Genomic DNA, 21,789 nt, shown 5'->3' with positions numbered 1-21,789 from the left:
TATATCCTGTTGTGTTAATTACGTTGCTGGAATTGCAGTTTCTGTTCGGCGTTATTTAACAGTCAAATGAAATTACGCCGAACACGGTTTATGTACCACGGCCTCCGCACGGCAGGTGGCGCAAAGAAAAAAAAACATGGAATTGGATATCAAAACGGAAATTGTTCGGTTGCCAGGGGTGATCCAATGACTCCTTTGACCCTGGATTTCCGCTTGATTGATTGAGTAAATTTTGCGTCTGAAGAAAAACATATTAGTGAGGGTAAGAGGTTAGTGACTGGAGATTGCATTGGAAGCAAAGAAGAGAAATACGGTTGTTTTGCAAACAAACGATAAGGTTTTGTGCGGTAAGAAAAAAATGAATCACTGCTTTTCGTCGACGTTTATTTTTCCTTTGTTAGTGGTGGTACCAGGTGCTCATGGGGAACCGATTTCTCGCAAAATGGCCTGCGGTGTTAAATTACAGTTTATGACTTGCAGTGTGAAAAGCGTAAACAGAAATGAAAAGAATGTATTTGTTATTTAATTTAGCTAAGAATAATTAATTGATTTCAAGCTACGTCTAGATAGAAAGAAGATGTACGGTACATATCGAAGTTTTTTTCCCCAAAATCAAGCTAGTAAATTATATTTAGCTGCCAATTGCTACAATTCTGGCATTTTATTTTTATTGTGCTGTTGGAGCCCCTTCACAACAGTTAGTACACTCGAACGGATTTGAATCACATGACGTTTCACAAGGTAGTTTTATGCTCTTAACAACTACATCAGTTGAATTGCATATAAGAGTACTATACTTTAAGTTAAAGCACCATCTATCTCTTTTAGGCAACTTTTAATACAATGCTTGGGAAAATAGCATACCGAAATCAGATCTGTCAATCATGGGATGCCCACGATCAAATGATGAAATATATACAACATTTACTTACAAGATCTTTTGCATTTTCATTTTATGTTTATATCGGGATTAATAGCCTTTGCAAATGAAAAAAAAAAAACAAGCAAACGTAAAACAAGGATTAGTTTGGCTCTTGATTCCGTTAATTCTGAAAATTCTTTTTGCTTTTGTTTTTCACGTTTGGGGCTTATCAAGAAAGTGTTAGTTGGTGAAAAGTGAATTTGACCGAGATACAAAAAATAATATATCGAGTACTAACAGTTTTAAGCGTTTTAATATCCTTTGTGCGTTAAATTATTACTTAATACTAATAAACAAATACTCGTATGATAGATGTTGGAAGGGTCCTTTGGGTAAAGCTGAAGTGTAAATATAGAGCTTGAGTGTGTTTTCGTATTTGTCTTTTCAGGTTGAAGGACGCTCAGTTCTCAGAAATGGTGCGGTCCAACTCCAGATCACACACTTCCAGGTCAAGGTCTGGGTCCCATTCAAGCTCAAGATCAAGGTCCAGATCACGGTCAAGGAAAAAGAGATACAGGTACGGGACCTAGGTCTTCAAACCAAACATAAAACTGTTGTTTATGGCAAAAGCCAACATTCTGTAATTTTGAGTTAAACTTATCACAGTAGGCTGCCTGGTGCTTAAATCAGTCAGAGATAGCTGTCATTTGTGACAGCTTTGCACTGGGGGGTTGTGTATTTTTGATCACTTAACAATGGCAAATGTGAATATATTCTTAATATGAACATTTCTGTGTTGACAGTTATAAAATTATATTCCTCACTAAATATTTAATATACATTTTCTTAGCAGTGTCTTAACATCAGTGGAAATAAATGAAAAAGAACAATAACTTTGCATAATACATAATGCACAGGTTATTAGAACAGGTTATTATTTGATGTGGTTATATTCACAACCAAATCTGTGATTTCCTTCACTATGGAAGTTCCTGAGTCGGTATTCGTAGAACACTAATCCACACAGGTAGAGAGGACTTGCCTTCAGCCTTATTTTAATGGATGGATAGCGTCTTGCTAAGTGATCTCACAAATAGTGTTGTTTCCACAGTAGCTCAGCTACTTGAGCTTAGCTCTTTTGTAAGATGTATTTGTATTTTTGAAGGTGTGGTAACTTGGTAAAAACATTTCCAAGCAATGTGTCATTTTTAAAAAAAATATTTTTAAGTTGCACTTTGCTGTGCTGTAAAGCAGGCAAGCATAGGTGGTTAAGTAAACACATTCCAGGAATCACAGGGGTCATTTTTCCTCTAGTGTCCTTTCTCCATTGTTACAAACTGTTTGACGTTTTTGATGATGTTTACATGTTGCAGTGAATTGATTGATCTCTGCTCTAGCAGGAAGTTTAGACAATATAGAGAGCAGCATAGTCAGTTTTTCACGTTTTGTTGTTTTATTTGTAGTTCTAGATCCCGCACCAGGTCGTATTCTCGTTCCCGAAGTCGAGAACGTGAGCGAATCTACCCCAGGGATTACCGACGGGATTACCGCATGAACAGGGGGATGAGGCGCCCTTACGGATTCCGCGGCCGGGGCAGAGGCTTCTATCAGGGTGGAGGCCGCTTCCACCACAGGGGGGGGTTCCGGCCTAACTGGCAGAACCGGCGGTACTCCCGCAGCCCCCGGAGGGTGCGATCTCGTTCCCGCTCCCCGAAGCGCAGGTCAACATCGCAGAGGTCCCGCAGCAAATCCCACCACTCGGCACGCTCCTCCGCCTCCCGTCGCTCCTCCAGCTCCCGCTCGTCTTCTCTCTACAGCCGCTCGCCCGCCCCCGCTAAGAGCCGTGGCTCCCAGGACAAAGCCTCCAAGAAGTCGGAAGGGGGCAAAGAGGAGGGCTCGGGCAGGCAGTTGGAGGAGGAGAAGGGGGACGGCAAAGCTGAACAGCCGGCTATCGCCACCTCCGCTAAATCGGATCTCAAGAGGACACCAGCTGTAATCACTGAAAGCTGGATTGGCATTTCGGCTTATAATGACACTAGCCCCCATCGCAGCCCTTCTCCCATCCCCACTCCGCCGAGTCAGAGCTCTTCCCGCTCTGATACGGCGGCGCACCAGGTGGCCTCCAAGATCAGTCCCCCCTCCCTCCCTGCATTGCGCTTACATTCTCTGCAGCACAGTCCTGATGACCCCCTCGGTCACTACAGTCCCTCTCATGACAGTCCTCCATATCAAACGTCCCCCAGGAGGAGCCCTGCTAAAGCGTTCTCTACTGTTCAGAGCAGCAGAGGGTTTTTCCCCAACAGCGATGAGCAGGACCTCCCAAAAGTCGGGAAATACCTCAAAAGGTAATAAAAAACTCCATAGATGTTCTCACGTCTCTGATTGTGTAACTATAGTTATAGTTGTTGGTATATAATATTTTGGGGATTTATTTTAATGTTTCTTTTCCAGTTGCCTATCATATATATATATATTTATTTTCCAGTTGCCTATCATATATATTTTATAATGATTAAAATAACAAGGATTATCACACAATAATGCATGCCCAGAAATGCTATACGTACGTTCTTTTACCTAGATTTCCTCATAGCGTTTTCTTTTAGAAACTGATCATATAATATGTAAAGAATGTCTAAGAAGCTACCTCCTATATTAAGAAGACTACTATTTTAACCTTTGACTCATTTCTTTCAGGTATACTGAAGAAGATGGAGGAAGAGCATACCTTCATGAGAGGGGAAATGGGCGTGACAAAGAGCATCAGAAAGACAGGCTGCAGGAGAAAGGCAGGGGAGAGGGAGACTGGGGTGATCAGGGTGGCATAGATCCGGGAGTTAAAAAGGAAAGTGAAAAAGTTCCCTTCCTTGGGGACTCTCCTGATCCTGAGGAGGATGAATCCCAAGCTTATAGACAGCCATATCAATTCAAAGTGACCACTCAGGCAGAGCAGGTTAAAAACTACCCAGTGGAGTCCCGCTGGAATGTGGAGAGCCAGGAAGAAGGCAGTAAATACAAAATTAAAACATCTAAGGGTGAAAGGGATTATGAAAGGTTTGGGGAGGACAGGATGTTCAAATTTAAGAATCCAGGCTATATGTTAGACAGGCTAAACAAAGACAAGTATGGCGAGGAAGGAAAGGGCACTGACAAGTATGATGAAAGGATCACCATCAAGAGGGAGACTGTGTCACCACAGCAGGCCAAAGCTGAGAGGTTCAGAGAGCTCTTTGACCAGAGTCCTCTGCTTCAAAAGACGTTGGACATGAGGGAGAAGGCGGCCCTCAGGGATGAGAGCCCACCTAGAGTGAAAATAGTGCCCGGTGAGGCTTCTCGGCCTGAGGTGAAAGTGAAAATCGCATCTTTGGCGTATGATGACCCAAGGTAAATTATTAAGTTTTTTTCCTGATGTTGATAAAGAAATTTGCAGCTGTCCAAGAAGTTAGTATTTAGTTTGCTCTTGTCTGTTTTTTTTTTTTCAATTCAGTCCAGGCACTTCTTTAACAAGTGACAGGTCGCTTGCAAGTGCCCTCGTCCATTCCACCAAGAGGGAGCAAGGGTTCCGCTCCATCTTTGACCACATTAAGAGACCTCAGGCGTACAAAAATTCAGCAGAGTCCTTTATTCAGCACATTGTTTCCTTGGTTCACCATGTCAAAGGTATGGATCTTTAATAATTACACTTTTTTTTTTCAGTGTAACTGTAAAATGACATTAAAATAAAGCATAATTAAGAATAACATTGACAACATTTTTAATGTTATTTTGCAACTAAGTAGTGAATGCTTCTGCAGTGACTAGTATAATCTTTGCTTTTCAGAATTGAAATTGTTCTTATTTTGTTGGAAATAGGAGCTTGTGCAGCACTGTTTGAATATTTAGCTTTTTTTAAGAGGGCTTTTTAAAAAAAATGTGCTACACTTTATTAGTGGTGATGTGCAAAAACTCATAGCTTATACAGAGCTGAGTTCGCCCAGTGATGTTTTCTTTTTCATTATAAATAGGTCATGGCAGTCCTGGAATGTGCATTGAATTGCCAAGTTCCATGTTACAATGTAATTACACTTGAAAGATACAGATGCCAAAACAGGCAAAGTTGAAGCTTCTGTGTTCCTGGCGTAAAATCACAGTTACTAGCTCCAATACCCCTCTCTTCACCATGTTGGGTTTGATTGAGTCACTACACTTATAGTGACTGGTTCACGTGTTAGTGATTGGTTATGAGACATTTTCTGGAAATGAGGCGGTAAGTTGAAATATGGATGTATTTGTTACCAAAAAAACGATTTTCTGTTTTTGAAGCAATATTACAGTTGTGTTCTCCAACCTAAGCCTTTGAAATATAAGATTGCACATAGGTTGTCTCAGATTTAAACTGATTTTTCTTTGGGTACAGTATATGTAATTAAAATGTTATGATTGAACTTAAGAGTCAGTAATTCAGTCAGTGATTTGTGTTAACAGATCCTAAATTTATGTTCTTGTGTTATGGCACTAATGAGGTTGGAGATCACAGTAAACTTTAGATGGGTAAAATTTTGTGTTTAATCATTTAACAATTTTCTTATCCATTTTTCTGAAGGGAAAAACTTTTTTATTGTGATATGATATTCTGTTTAGTTATCTTGTTTTCATAAAAGATTTGAACAAAGTAATAAAAGTAATTGAGGTTCAATACCTTGTTGCTGCTTAACAGATAACAGAATGTAGTTAAGCATAAATTGTGAATACTTTTTTGTTAAATTAAAAAAGCAGTAATTTGCTATTGTTCAGACTATTTTTTTCACTAAGGTTCTGAAAGTGAGCTGTGGTAATAGAGATTAATTACCAGTCTTTATACCTAAATAAATTATCACTGAACAGTAGGTAGGTAGTTTGCGCTTATATAGTTTGTGGGTTTCCCACTGGTTGTAATGTGTGCATACTTTTTGAAGCCTTGTAATGGGAAAATTCAGTATCTGTAATTTGTCTACTTTTTTTTCTTCTGCTAGGTATCTTGATTGTTCTTTCCTTTATCCGTCTCCACTGACCCACTATTGAGACGTGTAAATAGGTGGAATTAAAACTAACTGGGCAGTATTTCTCCTCTGCAACCAACAGAGCATTACTTCAAGTCAACAGGAATGAGCCTCCATGAGCGGTTCACTGCTTATCAGAAAGCTGCTGAAGGGCATGAAGTCAGACAAAAGAGTCCTGAGATCCACAGGTAAAAACTCTTTAGAACTACAGTCTGTAACAGACCTATATGTAATGTCTGTAATGTAATTTGTAACAGTGTTTGTCTGCACTGTTTATTTTTTCAACTAAACTTTACTTTTTTGTTTTTCCTCAGCATCATGCATGCTCTTGATAAGGATACTTAATTTGGTTTTAAACATGTAAAATACAGATCTTGTAAAATTGCTTGGAAAAAGTGAAAGTTACTAGGATTTTCCAGAACTGCTTTTCAGCAGCCTGTTAGTAATATAAGTCATACAAACTATATGAATTAAAGAAAGTCTTTTATTTTTTCCTTTTCAAGGAGGATTGACATCTCCCCCAGTGCATTTAGGAAGGATAGAATCTTAAAAGAAGATAGCCACAAGGTAATCAGAAATACAGTCATGCTTGCACACAGGATTGCTTGGAAATGAGGAATGAATGAAAAATGTGTGGCTAACATGGTCTTATCTTATTGGAAAACTTGTCTTTATCCAAGTTTATGTAATGGATACATTATGCTTAATATCTTTACAATAATCATAAAAGTCAACATTTACACTTCTCAAGACTTTAAAGCACCAAGTAGGATCTGAGGTGTTTACTGAGTCTTAGGTGGTCTTATGACACTCAGAAAGACAGGGTAAGAGGACAGTGGAGAGACAGAGGAAAAGGAGAAGCATGCCAGGCGAGAGGACCTTGTTTGGACCAACCTTAACGATTATTTAAGATATAGATTTAACTCTCTCTGTTTTGGTTTTATACTGGGTTAGCAGTCTGGGTTTTTTTGGGTGTCAGAACATAGTCCTCTGAGACACCTTGCTTTGTAAATGGGGTAACTTGTGTGTTGTTTTAGTTTGTGTTATTGTTGGAGTTAATAAATATTTCTTTATCCCAGTTTGCCTTGAATTTAATATTCTCCTGCCTGAGTTATGAGAATCAAGAACTTGGGTGATTCAGGCTATACCAGCCATTTGGGTATATTCTTGGCATATCTATGACAATTGACGGTTATGATTATTTTAATTATTGATTATCCCACTTCCTGTTTGTAACAGTAATATTGTTTGGATGGTTGAAGGATTTCTCGCTGCGAGATTTGAGTTCTGAAGATGGGGAAAGTCATCCTTGGACATTCCAAATGCAAGATCATGTGAAAGATAATACTCATTTATCAAAGAGTACTGTTTGTTGGTGTTTAAGATACAGGTAGTGCTTAAAAGTTTCATTGTCAGTTGGTTTGACTGTTTCCAAAGATGCGTTAAATCCAGGTCAGAAAAACTGAAGATCCTGTTGTGCTTTCTAAAGGGGGAAAAAAAATCAAGGTGCGACGCAGCAGATTTGAGGCATGATATTGATCGCCGCCGGAAGGAGAGGAGCAGAGATCGAGACGACTCCAGGGGTTCCCGTGAGCCCAGCCCATCGAGAAAACTGGACAAGCTGGGCAAAGAATTCAAGGACTACAAAGATTACAAGTCCTACAAGGATGATAGGTAAGCACTGGCCACACACTTGTTGACCAATCCCATTATTCTTTCTAATTTCAGACTTTTTTAATGTAATCATTCTTTTCTGCAAATTTACTGCGATATTTATATGCAAATAAAATTTTGTTTTACAGCAGTAATCTTTTCTTTCTTGCGCCTTATGTTGGATGAGGACAGTTTGGATTAGCAAACAAAAATGACAAAATAAAATGTCAGATAACCCAGGCTACAGCAAGAGGTTGGACTTCATTGCAGTGCACTTCTTAAACTTATTGTGTAAGAGCTGCAGTTTGATATTGCATTTTGTTTCTTTCTTCTTCTTTATAACGGGACAGGAATTGGTGAATGTTGAGAGGTTATGCGGCACATCTGAACTGTTAATAATTTTCAGTTGGTATATACATGTATTTTTAATTTTTTCACAAGGACAAATTTTCCTCATGCTTGGCTTAAACTAATTATGAAAAGTGACAATATAAGTAGTGGGTAAATGTGTTCTGTCACAAAAATACATGTTTTATTTTGAGGTCATTTTTAGTGCTTGAATTATGTTCATAAGGTTGCCTGTTGATATGATGTCACTTGTGTAACTGTCCATACAGTTGACACCAAGTAGGAGAATGGTTTACAAGTTCCTGTAACATTTCATGAACAGTAACTACTGAAATGATTCCTTCCCAGCAAACACAAAAGCAAGGAAAGAGAGCGTTCAAGATCTTCCTCCTCGTCATCGCTGTCTCGAGAGGACAACAAGGATAGCCGGAAAGAACGGGATGAAGAGTACAAGTCCCATCACGAGCAGAAGGACTATGTGGGCTACCAAGGAGGAAACCGGGCACGGGGGACTTTTGTAAGTATTTGGAATAAGAAGCTCCTCCTTCATTTGCTTTTAATTTATCTGGAAAGCACTCTTAAATTATAAGAGTGCATTCATATTATTTCTATTTCACTGGCTCAAATGAACATTGTGCCTTGACCATGTCTAAGTAAGGCAGTTAAAAAATGAAAAGCTGGTTTGAAGCCATGAGAGTATTTGTACCAGAAATTGGAAAACATGTTCTGTGGAAAATTAATCTTTTTCAATTCATTTCAACCACCAGACATATACAGAGTGGTAAGTGTGCAGTGGTACTCAAGGCCATTGCAGAAGCAAAGTTAGATAATTGAAACAAGTTTGAGTGGGAACCTTTTTAGACTGCAAGGACATATTTGACAAGGTTTGTTGCTTTTGATGTTCTTATTGTGTGTTTTACTTAAGCTTATTTGGATTTTTAGTTCAAGTTACCTGCTGACTTCTTTTCTCATTTTTTATTAGCAATTTCGCATCAGAGGCTCAAGAGGTCGGGGCCGTGGGGTCTTTTCAGGACCCAATCCTGGACCCAGTGTTCCCAACATCCCTTTCCAGAAAAGGCCCAAGGAGGAGGAATGGGATCCAGAATACACCCCAAAAAGCAAAAAATATTTTCTGGTGGGTAACTTTGATAAGTAATTCTTGTTTTTTTTTCCTGTTATACACAAAAGAATTGGCAAGTTATTTTATTTCCTGCTCCCTGTTTGTTCCCATTGGAGCCAATTGATAAAAGGAATGATATCTGGAATTATATCCTTTAGAACTATAGGAATTATATCTGATAGAACAATAGGTTTATTCCATGCTGAAAAGAAAAAAGAAAACGCAACGTTTCTTCAGCCTTCCCCACGGCTGAAACGTTGTGTTTTCTTTTTTCTCTTTTCAGCATGGAATAAACCTATTACTTGTTCCTTTGCAGCCTACGCATGCCGCCACAGCTGCCCACCTAAACTACTATATCTGATAGAACTTCACTAAATGCATGGTAATGTAATAATTAGTACAGGTCTGAATTATACAGATTTTTTGTGTGTAATGTATAGTGTTCGTGAATCTGATATCTTTGTCATAGTAGAATGTAAAGAGGATGCTATTCTTTAGTAGGTGAAATGCACATTAGCACTACACTTATTGAATGCGCACATTTGTCTTGTCTTGTAGCATGATGACAGGGATGATGGTGTCGATTACTGGGCCAAAAGAGGAAGGGGACGTGGCATCTTTCAGCGAGGCAGAGGGCGATTCAGTTTCAAAAAGTCCAGCAGCAGTCCCAAGTGGACACATGATAAGTATCAGTGTGAGGGAAATGTGGAAGACGATGATGATGATGTAGAGAACGACGAAGAGAGAAAAGATAAACGAAAAGATGAGAAGGTAGAGTCAGAGGGAATTTAAAAATTTCTTACTGCCAGCTTCAGGTGACTAAATCTATTTTCTTTGAATAATTGTGCAGTGCTTTTGTTAAATCTAAGTACAATGAAAGTGTACCTTCATTAATCTCCAAATAATGGATAAAAAAACGGGGTTTTGGATGGCAACCCGTTGCCTTCATCTTGCATGAGGATTATGGGTCATACAATTTCTGTAATGTTATGAAGGAGATTTACAGGTGAAAATAATTTAATGTGTTTTAGTTTCTAGGAGTCCAGTTTCAGAATAATTAGTTGACAAGTTTATGCTTCACTTTTGTATAACTGAAACGCAAGCAACAGCTGCAACCTCATTTTGCTATCACTTGACCACTAAGCGGATGAAGTGCTGTGGAGTCCACACCCCTTTTTGGACAACATTCAATGGAAAGTGTATTCAAGTTGGAAACAAAACTTATGTATTTCTTTTCTTCCCAGGAGTGACAAGTTGAACAGAGAAAATGAAACATGAAGTCTTCTATGCCACTCAATCACGTTCAACATCTTATTGCGATTTCTGTTCTCTATCAGTATTGAACTTTTTTTGTGTTAATGTTAGTTCACCATTTAAAATATACTTTTTCCTGTATCTGGCATATTAGACTGAATGTTAACTGTAACCAAAAAAAACAAATTAGATACCATATTTGTTAAATATGTGAATTCACTTTTAGAATTTAAGTAGTTGAATTCAATGTGGTTTAGTGACTGTTAATAAAATCTTATAACAGTTTCTTGTATTTGTATGTTTTTACTGAACTGTGAACCTACCATAAGTTATGTTTTGATCAAATACACCAGCTTGCATCTGCTTAAAGATTAACAGAGTACTCATTCACCACAATAGGATAAAAAGAGCTCAGTGGTATGGTTAAATGTATTCTAAATTAACTGGTGTTTAAGTAGTTGGAATTCATTCTGTACTCGTGGCATTACATAGGAACACTTATTTTCTGAACATTTAACATTTACTGGATAAGACTGTCATTTTATGCAGCAGTACATATGTAAATGATTTTCTAACCTTGTTCTTTTTTAAATGCTGGAATTCATATGTCAGTCTTGGAGCATGATTGCAGTGCAGTGCAGTTTAGTACTGCAAAACACTGCTGAAGGCTGCTAAGGACCTTCCAGCATGTTATACTTTACAGTATAATAAGCTGATAAGATAAAATCAGTATCATTGCACATGCAAGCTACAGAAGTGTCAGTGCACCCACTTTAGCTTTTCCCAAGATAGTGACAGTGTAGATTTGCCAGGAAAAAGAAAACTTATTTTGTGAGAGTACTTCAATGGTATATGGATGTTTTTCAAAGATGATACTGGCCCTTCACAGGTGTAAAAATTCACCTAGGACCTAGGAGATACAACTACAACTAAATGCACAATGCTTCCAAACAGAATTTCTGAAGGAAACCCATAATTATAAAAGCTAGTCCAAATGTGGTATTGAAGAAATATTTGAAGTGAATGTCAGTTTTTAACAAACATTTTATTGTGCAGTTACACAACTTCTAAGTAGACTGAAGGCATTCTTTAAACAGGTTTTGCAAAAGTGAAATATTAACAGCTAATGTACATTTTGAGTGTCCAGATTCAATTCAAAGGCTGTTCTTTTCATAGGCATACCATCAAATATAAGGAGAAATTAGTTCCTCTTATCCTGTATTCGTCACATGGTGCCAGTTGTTCTTGTGGAATGATTTTAGTTTTTTTATATTGCATCATTACTACTTCCCTTATAATTGTATCGTTCACAACATAGTGATATATGTAAGGAGGAAGGCAGCTTTCATTCTCTGTGGGCTTTTAAATGAATTGGTACTGTATACAAACTGCACTATCATAGTGTCCAGCAATTCCAATCCATTAAACTGACTATAAAACAACGTAGTGCAAAGCCTAAATCTTAAAAAACCTACTCTTGACTTGTTCCAAACATCTCAGTATTGAAAATATTTACATGTAAAAACAGTTAAAAGCGATTTACATTTCAAGACAACTGTACACACATAAATATCCATCACAGTTGGATACTGAAATCTGTAAGACAAAAGAGATACAATTTAAAACTAAAGAAAAACAAAAAATATTAATGTCTCTGACATCACCAGTAAAATGTTTTGGTTAGGAAACTTGCAGCAGCATTTAGCCAGCTTCCATTTGAATCCTCCTTTGCTCCAGTTCGTGAAATGGCCTTGTCTGCTTCTTTCTCTGGACTCTCATCTTCAGGCAGGTAATCTGGCAAAGAGGAGTTCTCTTGCACTGTGGCATTTGTAGCTCTGAGGGGAATTAAAACCTACATCCAAAATGAAACACAAACCTGTGAACAAGTAGCTTCCATGAAAATGTTAGTTTAACTTAATGGAGTCTTAAACTAAAGTTTGGGAAGATCTTAAACTTCCACTCACCTACAGTGCCTTCAGAAAGTATTCACCCCCTTGAATTTTTTCACATTTTGTTCCTGCTACACCTCCAAATTTTAACACATTGAAATATTTTTTTATAATATAATAGAAATTCAACACATTTAGGAATCAAAAAATGTTTAATTCAAGAACATTTGTTTCTCTAGAATGAAAGACTTGCATGTCTCATTGACAAAAGTATTCACCCACCCCGAGTCGATACTTTGTACATAATCCTGTAGCAGCAATTACAGCCTTGGGTCTTCTTGGGTATGTCTGTATGAGCTTTGTACATTTAGATTGTGAAATTTGTGCCTATTCATTCAATGTAAATTTGCTCCAACTCTGCCAAATTAGATGGAGAGTGTCGGTGGACAGCAATTTTCAGGTCATACCACAGATTTTCAATTGGATTCAAGTCTGGGCTCTGGCTGGGCCATTCCAAAATACTAACCTTCTTTTTTTTTCAAGCCATTCCTTGATTGTTTTTGCCATGTGCTTTGGGTCAATGTCCTGCTGGAAAATGAATCTTCGCCCTAAACGCAGATCTCTGGCTGACTGGAACAGGTTCTCCTCAAGGATTTGCCTGTATTAGCCTCCATCCATGTTGCCCTTGATAGCAACAAGCTTTCCAGTTCCTCCTGCTGAAAATCAACCCCAGAGCATGATGCTGCCACAACCATGCTTGACGGTAGGGATGGCGCTCCTGGGTGTTGGGCTGTATTTGGTTTGCGCCAAACATAGCGCTTTGCTTTCAGGCTAAAGAGCTCAACTTAAGTCTCATCAGACTACAAACTTTTCTTCCAAAAGGTTTTATCACATGGCTTCTAGCAAACTCCAGGCGCGACTTAATATTGACCTTTCTCAGAAGTGGCTTCCTTCTAGCCACTCTCCCAAACAGGCCGAATCCGTGAAGTGCTGAAATGATTGTTGATGTCTGGACAGTGGCTCTGCAACTCTCTCAGTGTTGTAGCTGGCCTCTTGGTCACTTCTCTAACAATTGCCCTTCCTGTCCGGTTGCTCATTGTGGTAGGACGGCCTGATCTTAGTAGTGTCTGGTTTGTGCCATGTTTTTTCCATTTTGTTATAATGGACTTTCACGATGCTCCTAGGAAGGTTCAAAGCTTTGCCAATCTTTTTAAAACCTTCTCCAGCTTTTTTCCTCCGAACAACTTCATCTCAAATTTCCACGGGCAGTTCCTTGGTCTTCATGACAGCAGGACTGACCTGATCTGCTGTTTTAGTTGTGATACCTCACAAAGTCAGTGATATTTATTGTGCAATCAAGGATTCAAAATGAACACAGGTATACCTTGTTAATGTATTTAGTGTGATCTCTCAAGATAATTGAATAGCTTGTTAAAACAAAGGGGGTGAATACTTAAAATGTGGTCTGATCTTCAACTAAGTCACATAAATAGACAAACACGAAACTAATAACACACAAACAATTGTACTTCTTTACAGTACTGAACACATCGTATAAAACATTCAGTCTAGGCTGGAAAAGTATGTGAATCTTCACTTTCATGTAAAGATTCTGAAGACATCTAAATAATTTATTTCATTTTAACATTATCGATAATTACTTCTACAGGAGTGGAAAAAAATCCCATTTAAATATGCTTCAATTTGACTTTGCAACACAGCAAAATGAGAAAAAAATCAATGGGGGGTGAATACTTTCTGAAGTCACAGTATATTTCACATTTCTAGTGACCTACTTGTGCATTATCATTTTACATCCAATATATACCTTGCAACAGCTCCCTGGCTCGTTCCATGTAAAAAGAGTGGGGTTCTGACTGGACCTGCTGTTGATCCCTCACCCAGGTGAAACTAAAACATAAACTTTCATCTTCACACCTCATTACCACGCATTTAGCAGGTCTGCCGAAAAGATAAATGGATTTATGGAGGTTCTTCAGACAAATTGTGACTGAAGTCACACAAAACTACTATGATGTAACACATGCACCACATTCCAGTACAGTGTGTGAGAGAACGCCAGTGCTCATGTGGCAGGACCCAGTACAGAAGGCACAGTCAGTGACTTGATTTTTGTTTATGGTAATTTAGAGCTGTGATTAACTGTTAAAACTGTGGATGTTTAAATGTGAATTAGCTTATTAAATGTTATATATATTAATTATGTAGTGAATTAGTGTGCTTTTAGACACACCTACAATACTGAAATAGTAAATATCATTCCTAAATTAAAAACTGACTAAGGGTGTGGGGGTGGCATTGTGGGCCAATGCACAATTTAAAATATCATGGGCACATTCAGAATTAGTGGGATTCAAATTTAGTCCTGTGCAGGACTTGAGTTCAGGCAGAATCACTAAGTCAAAAGAACTTAGCAGGACGAAACTAATAGGTGGGGAGAGAAACCTGTATAAAAGAGAATTCTGCCCAAAACTTTCTCAAAAACTAGAGACAGTATCATGTGTATTATTTATCTGCAATTCTCATTCTGCCATTTCATAAAGAAAAATGTCTAGGAATTACCCCAGACAACTATGATTCCCAAATCAATAAGATTTCTTTATTCTAAAGAAAAAATACTTTTTACCTCTTCTCCAGTTTCATTTTTCACAATCTGCTGCGCTGTAAGCACTTTAGTTGCTGCAATAGCTGATGCCAAAGACTGTAGACAGAAATGCATGTTCTAACTCATCAGAAAATCATGGAAAACTGCAATATGTTTATTCTATTAACTTTTCAAACAGAATACAAGAATAAAAGAAGATACTTTCCCCACTATACACAAAAGGCCACCCACCCACTCCCTTAATTGTATTCTCCTCCCAAGTTTCTACCAAAGGTCTATACTTTGACTATTTTTCAACCCCTACAATTACAAATATAGTCAACAACAATGGAGCTCCCATTGTTTTTTTGTCAGCAGTAGAACTCCAAGCCTCTACTGCCCCCTACTGGCATAATGGATCTCAGACAGACCAGAAAAATGATTAATACAAATTGATTGAGAGGCTTCCAACAAAGCACCAGCAACTTTTTAGTCACTGTCACACCAGACAACCAAATCTGTTCCTACTTCTGTGGGAGGCCCAGATTAGTGATAACACAGAACTACACCTTTTAGAATAATCAGCAAAGAAGATGATATCTACTCCATGTTTACAAACGTGCTCACAACATCCCTTGGACAGGTTTTACAGAAGATACCCTCTGAAGGAACATTCAAGTTCTTATAGCTGATATTTTTCGAGGCAGAATTTGTATTATTCCAAATATTGTCCCAGGAAATGCCTCAATCTTAATTTACTCTTCCAGCTAGGGCTTTATGAAGTACGCAATAAGAAGACTTAAAAGGAAGCCAATCCCTTTGTTTGATTGACAGATAATTCATTTGGTGCATGGAGAGCCACACACCCCAGCAAGGAGGATCATTAGTTCTAATTAACAGTTTAATTTATTATCAGATATTGAAAATAACGACAGGTTTTTGAAACTGTTGATTCAAAAGGAGTTTCAGCAAACAGTCTTGTCAAATTTTAACACCCCATCTCAGCAATAAGGCCTGCAATTCAAGTACTTACTTCAGTAGGCAGATCAGACCGAATCCGCACAGTGCATCTCTTGAGGGCCATTTGAAATGTAAAGCTGATCACTCCTTTGACCCTCAGTAAAGCTTCTTCACAAAGGCCTCTGTGATCCTAAACATCAGTATAAACAGTTTCATGTGGACCAATATAAAAGATTAGATTCCAAATTATAAAAATGACAAAAAGAGTACATCACAAATCCTGCCACAACTCACTGATGGTGAATTCTGACACAACAGATTTCACCACCTTCATGAACCCCATTTTTTAATGTAGAAGCCAAGTATTAGTAATAATACCTTAAAGTGTCTCCTTAATGTACATATGTATTTTTTCCTCAAAGATAAAATAAGAATAACCTCTTGAAAGAAGATATATGTTCTGTCAATACTGTATAACAAAAAAACATACCATACTGTCCAGTCCTTGGATATGAAGGGTGACTGATTTGGCCTTCTTGTTTGAACTATTAATGAAGAATTGTGGTTTCGCTTTCCTTTTGGGTCCATCTGGAGTTCTAGGTTCAGTGTTAATAGGACTGGTCAAAACCTCATAAACTTCCTTTGCTAAAAAAGGAATATCATTGTTGGGGCCTTCCCTACAACAAAATCCAAAAGGAAAATGTCTCAACATGGATTACAAATCCCAGAAAGCTTAAATAAATATGGACAAAATGTTGCAAAGGTCTGCTTTAATTCAGGCAGGCCATCAATCAGGACCAATTTTTTAGTAATTTGACAAATTGATACTCCAGATAAGTACATACATCTGTGCATCACTTCTTAAAGTTTCAGTTATAGATACCTGTTTGGTGTTCTCATACAAAACGTATCACCAAATGGAAAATTTGAAATTTTTGACACTCTGGTGCATTTTGTGCTTTTACATCCCTTATCATTTTTTTCTAATGAAGTTTAATTGGCCATATATAGTGAAAAAAATACATAAAATATACAGTTTTTGTCAATGTGAGTGCTAAGGGGATGCAAGAGGTGGGGAAAATGTTTGATGTTGCTTTCTTGCTGGAAAAAACAGAATCTGCTGAGATTAAAATACACAGTTTAGAAAGTGGTCTGCAATTTCATCCAGGGTAATTCACTCAGCACAATCAGCAAATATTTTGTCAGATTTTTTTTTTTCAAAATATATGGTTAGATAATTTCATTTCCAAAAAAGCATAAAAGTTCTACTATTTCATACCTCATTTTCTCCCCTCTACCAATTGTATTCAAATTTCTAGTACTGTGGACTGTTGAAATCGACATGCAGGGTGGTTTTAGAAGCATTCAACAATAGGTGCCTTCTTCTGTGTTTTTTCTGCGTTAACTGGAAAATGTATTTCAATTGCCAGCTTTCTGTGTACAATTCAGCACCCCAAAATGCCTAGTAATATTTTGAAAGAAATCCATTTTAATTATGAATCCCTTCCTCTTATAATAGTACATCAAAAACCATAATTCATATATTTATCTGTAAAAAAAAATCCTGTCACTTTCCATCTGAATGAAATGAAACATTTTTATAGCCTGGTGATAACTTACCTTTCCATTAAGTTCCTCAAGCTCACTATCATACCAAGTTCATTCTTCATTGTGTCTACATTTGAAGGACATTCTGCTAGGTAACGAAGAGTCTAAAATGTTAAACAAGAAAGCAAAGATGTATTTAACAATATTTGTTTACATATAAAGGTTTCACAACATTCATAATGTAATGTATTGCAGGTATGTGCTATGTCTGTTTAATGTATTAATACATCGCCTCTCAGTCTTTTTGGCACCATGTACACAGACAACTGAAAAGAGAAATCACATGAAAGAGAATGAAATAAACAATTAAAATGTTGACATAGCAGAGTTAATCTAATCTGACAGAAGCCCTTTCTGATGAGACCAGATGGCTCAAAGCCTTGTAAGAACAGTCTTATGAAGCGCTTGTTTCATTTCTTTTTCTGTAAATTCTCACATTAACAACATTCAAAAATCAAAAATGACATTTACAATACATCTTAAATTTCATGGTGTTGAAACCAAACATGAACATGTGTTTAAAAATGCAAAACCCCAAAGTCAATATAAGACGTGCATCTTAAAAACTTGTTTCGATTGTCATCAATATGCAATGGTATACAGATATATTAATTGTGATTAATATATCACAGTTCTCACTTCCATAATTCAGCTTGCACGGGCAATTTTACCACAGGCCCAAATGATATATTACAGATTGCTACAGTAAATAATTTTCTTAAGAACCTTTATATGCAGTTTAATTAATATTATTTTCACTCATGTTCACACACATTTAAGATCTACATGTTACTACATGTTTTGCATTTATTTCTTTTTCCCTAGCTTAGCTTTTATGTTTGACATATGGAAATACTGCCATGTCCTCCAAAAGCAAATAGTGAGCTAGAGAGATGATTATCTTTAACTCTTTAACTAAAGCTAATAACTGTATAAAAAGCATGTGCCATGTTAACAAGCGACTTCACAGGATTTCAGTGCAGTAACGAAAAATGACCAGATTTCAAAATGGAAATAAGTTTATGGTCCTGAGTAGGAAGAAGCTACCTATAAAAAAATGTGTTTATGTTGAGTCATTTCTACTTTATGATGTCAGTTAACTGTCTGACAGTCTTAAAGAAAACTAAAGGGTTTGCAAGGTTAAGAACAGGTCTACATTAGGGAAAGTTAATCAATTTCCTCTCCGAATTGTCATAAACTCATTGCACACTAGAGGAGATGTCTAGTCAGTGTAATCCCAGCTAGAAGGGAATTTATAAAACACTAACGACAGGGGCATGAAAAATTGTGACCCGTGTACAATGTTATTAAAACTACTGTATAACATTTATAGAATTTTGGAGCAAGAAATGTTATACAATCTGTAAGTCTTTCTGCTGTTATGTCTATTGTCATATTCCATCAGAGGCAAGAATAAAATTGGAGGGCATTCTATTAGTATGTGTGTTTGGTTTGGTTTATTAATTTAGTACTTGTCTTTTATGCACTTGGCTGTTTATATATACATCACCAAATTAAGCAGAGAATTTAAAGAAGCAAAATACCATCTTTGGCATTCCCTGACTTGAATGCTAAACTTTAATAATCTGCTTGTACATTTTAAATATTATTTCAACTCAGACTGTTACTACTAACACCCCCTCTCTTCTAAAATATTAACAAAAATGTCCAAAAGAGATGTTTGTTGGCCACATCTTGCCTGTTTTGTTACTTTTAGCTTAGACAAATCTCAAAGAATGTCAAGAAATATGCTTCATCGGTACATTTTATATTTAGATAGATTAATATAGTTAAAGATATTTAAAAACAACATTCAATGTTATGAGATGAGTTAAATCAGATAAATAAAGATACAGAATTTGAATAAAAAAAACACTGCTGCCCTCCAGGAATTCAAAATGAAACCTTTGGGATTTCTAGCTTACTTTTAAAGATGTACAAAGACTTTAACCTTAGGTGAATATAGTACATATGTAAAGTATAAAGGTTTAATTTTAAAGGATTACATTATTTTATTACATTACATTATTTAACTGAAGTTAAAATATTCAAGAACTGCCACAAGGGAATGAGGTAATGGCACTGCTAGATTCAGTTTAACCAGTGGATCAAATCTTGAGCTAATGAAATAAGAGAAGACAATTAATAAAGGATCTTTATAATAAGGATCTTTTAATAAAGGATTAAAACAGTTGTATTCACAATCCTGCTTGTTTACAGTGTAATAGAGCCACTTTATGTCACGGGAGGTTTTGTTGCCTCGTTCTGAACCGCAGAATATGGCACTGCCCATACCTGGAAATTTTGGCTTTTTTGTGATGTAAATTGGAGGCTTTACATGTTACTGTGTACATTTTACTTTCATTGTGGTTTGAAATGCACTCATCAATGTCGATTCTTTCTAATCCCCAAATCTAAAATCTACAGTTCCCTTTTAACTAGTATAAACACATACATAAACACTACTGTCAGACCAACCTGCAATGTAGAGAACAGCACTTGTGCATCTTGATGGTCTAAAAATAAGACTAGTCCAGGAAGGCATCCCTGATCCCGGACTATAGCTTCCCTATTTTGTGGCTCTGAGGCCAAATCTCTCAGTTGTGTCACAACTGCCAGTGCGTCCATCATCTTTACAGGCTCTCGTTTATACTGCAACTGCAAAACAAAAAACACGCGACGTGGTTTTGGTTTTATACAAATATTGAATATTGAGAGTCATTCCATGTGTCAATCAAAATTAAAAATGTCATAATTTGTTTCAGATTTAAATGAAACATACTAGTAAAGTGATTTGATCGAAAACTCTCATTTGAGCCATCAAATCCTAATAGATCCTGGATAAGTGTTTATACATGGTCAGGGGATAGATAGCATCACCTACAATCGAGCGGATAAATTGTATTATGTCCACTGTCACTAACGTACAGCAGCTTTCCTATTCAGTGTTACCCTGTTCACAGCATGCAAGTGCTCAATTTCAATCAATGGTATCTTCACCCCCACCATACACCTCTATGTTGGTTTTCATGTCATCTGATTTAGTAAAATCTGGCACATCAGATTCCACAGAGCTGAATATTCTTATGATTACAGCATTTTTTATCATATAAGCAGAAATGCACATTAGAGATTACTTGGACATACTGTATTTTCAATGCTGAAGCTTTCAATCTCCTACAGCTTCTCTGTAGCACAAACAATTTCTAAAATGGCTTGTTCAGTCTTGGATTTCATCATATCACATGAAAAGATTTGGTTAAGATGTTTTTCATTTAACTTAAAAAAGTAGTTTGAATACCTCACTAACAATGGCCCCAACACCGATTAAAAGAAATTGGGGGGAGGTGGAATATTATTGTAAAAGTGATTACTTTTAAAAAGTCTACATACATTGTTTCAGAACTGAAAAGGCTATGATACAAACCGAGATACAGATATAGCTCAAGAATATGTTAGTAATATATTTGCTCTCTCAAAAGACGGGTAAATCACTTTTACCAACTTTGTGCCGTCTTTTATCTAAATATAACAAATACGGAGTAACCCTCCAGAGTGATGTTTTCCTGCCCGGTTCAATTTCTGTTGATCAGCATTTTATAGCGTGTATTAATACAGTAAATTGTAACTTACATCATGCTTTTCTCAAAATATTTCAGTCCTCATATCAATAATACCTTTATTATTTTAGCAGTCGAATAGAGACTATGCCTTCCGCCTGTCAGAAATGGATATGTGTGGCGATGGTACAACAGTACTACTGTCAGTAGTTCCACCACTCCTGCGAGTTTTCCTCGGCCTTTGTTCAAGATCAGTTTGGGATTCGGAAACTCCGGACGCTGATGTCAACAACAAAGCTGTTAATCTTTTATTCTTGGTACTCAGAAACAGAGATAATCTAATCAACTCTTCCGTTAATATTCAGGATATCTGTAAAACTATACCTACTGTACATTAAACTTAAAGCTAAAAATCAGTGTAACGAAATTTTAAAATACTACAGCTACTGTATACTGCATTGGTTTCAATGCAAAAACACAGTCAAATTAAAGACGATATAATTAAAGCTTTGAGAATAGTACAAATCCTGACTTAAAATGTTTTCTTTACTATATTGAATCTAACCACTGTACTGATTACGACTCCAAATGTGCGAAACAGGAGATCTTAGATATTAAAGTCAGTCGAGTTTATGACTACGGTAGTTTAAGATATCAAACCTGTATAACCTAAATTAGCCCCGCAATCAGTTAAACAACCACTTCAAATGAGAAATCTTAAACAAAAACGTTTTAGATTAAATATACCAAAATAACACAACATATATCTACCTTACCCTCAGCACAGCACTTCAGGGCCACGAGCAACATCAAATCCAAATTTTGAGAAACATAAACCGATTGGCGGGCAGTCTAAGTCCACGTATCAGAGACGTGCACGTCAATTGGTCGTTCCGAACTACTAACTTGAAC

General features: G+C 37.0%; 2 protein-coding genes across 9 annotated transcripts; one reads left to right on the top strand and one right to left on the bottom strand.

Moving 5' to 3' along the window:
* Positions 1-162: 162 nt before the first annotated feature.
* LOC102689911 (bcl-2-associated transcription factor 1) lies at positions 163-10,540 on the top strand. 6 transcript variants are annotated; one of them, XM_006625885.3, is made up of 12 exons: positions 169-347; positions 1,311-1,439; positions 2,326-3,207; positions 3,560-4,246; positions 4,350-4,522; positions 5,963-6,068; positions 6,384-6,447; positions 7,370-7,554; positions 8,230-8,398; positions 8,864-9,016; positions 9,560-9,772; positions 10,246-10,540. In XM_006625885.3, exons 2-12 carry the CDS (start codon positions 1,336-1,338, stop codon positions 10,249-10,251), a joined length of 2,742 nt encoding a protein of 913 aa, XP_006625948.1. In that variant the 5' UTR covers positions 169-347; positions 1,311-1,335; the 3' UTR covers positions 10,252-10,540. The 6 variants fall into 6 exon arrangements, 3 of the variants coding, with proteins under 3 accessions (XP_006625948.1, XP_015204129.1, XP_015204121.1); XM_015348643.2 differs by having other exon boundaries at positions 9,560-9,816; XM_015348635.2 differs by having other exon boundaries at positions 9,560-10,540.
* Positions 10,541-11,281: 741 nt separating this feature from the next.
* On the bottom strand, positions 11,282-21,740 carry armc1l (armadillo repeat containing 1, like). 3 transcript variants are annotated; one of them, XM_015346940.2, is made up of 7 exons: positions 21,654-21,740; positions 19,796-19,975; positions 17,330-17,421; positions 16,200-16,386; positions 15,783-15,899; positions 14,792-14,866; positions 11,282-12,107 (listed from the first exon to the last, which is right to left on the bottom strand). In XM_015346940.2, exons 2-7 carry the CDS (start codon positions 19,946-19,948, stop codon positions 11,916-11,918), a joined length of 816 nt encoding a protein of 271 aa, XP_015202426.2. In that variant the 5' UTR covers positions 19,949-19,975; positions 21,654-21,740; the 3' UTR covers positions 11,282-11,915. The 3 variants fall into 3 exon arrangements, with proteins under 3 accessions (XP_015202426.2, XP_006625884.2, XP_015202433.2); XM_006625821.3 differs by having other exon boundaries at positions 21,649-21,698; XM_015346947.2 differs by lacking the exon at positions 21,654-21,740 and adding an exon at positions 20,995-21,156.
* Between the last annotated feature and the right edge of the window lie 49 nt (positions 21,741-21,789).

This window comes from Lepisosteus oculatus, chromosome 2 (genome assembly GCF_040954835.1).
Source record: "Lepisosteus oculatus isolate fLepOcu1 chromosome 2, fLepOcu1.hap2, whole genome shotgun sequence".
In the NCBI taxonomy this organism is placed as follows: domain Eukaryota; kingdom Metazoa; phylum Chordata; class Actinopteri; order Semionotiformes; family Lepisosteidae; genus Lepisosteus; species Lepisosteus oculatus.
This window is presented reverse-complemented; position numbering and strand designations above follow the sequence as displayed.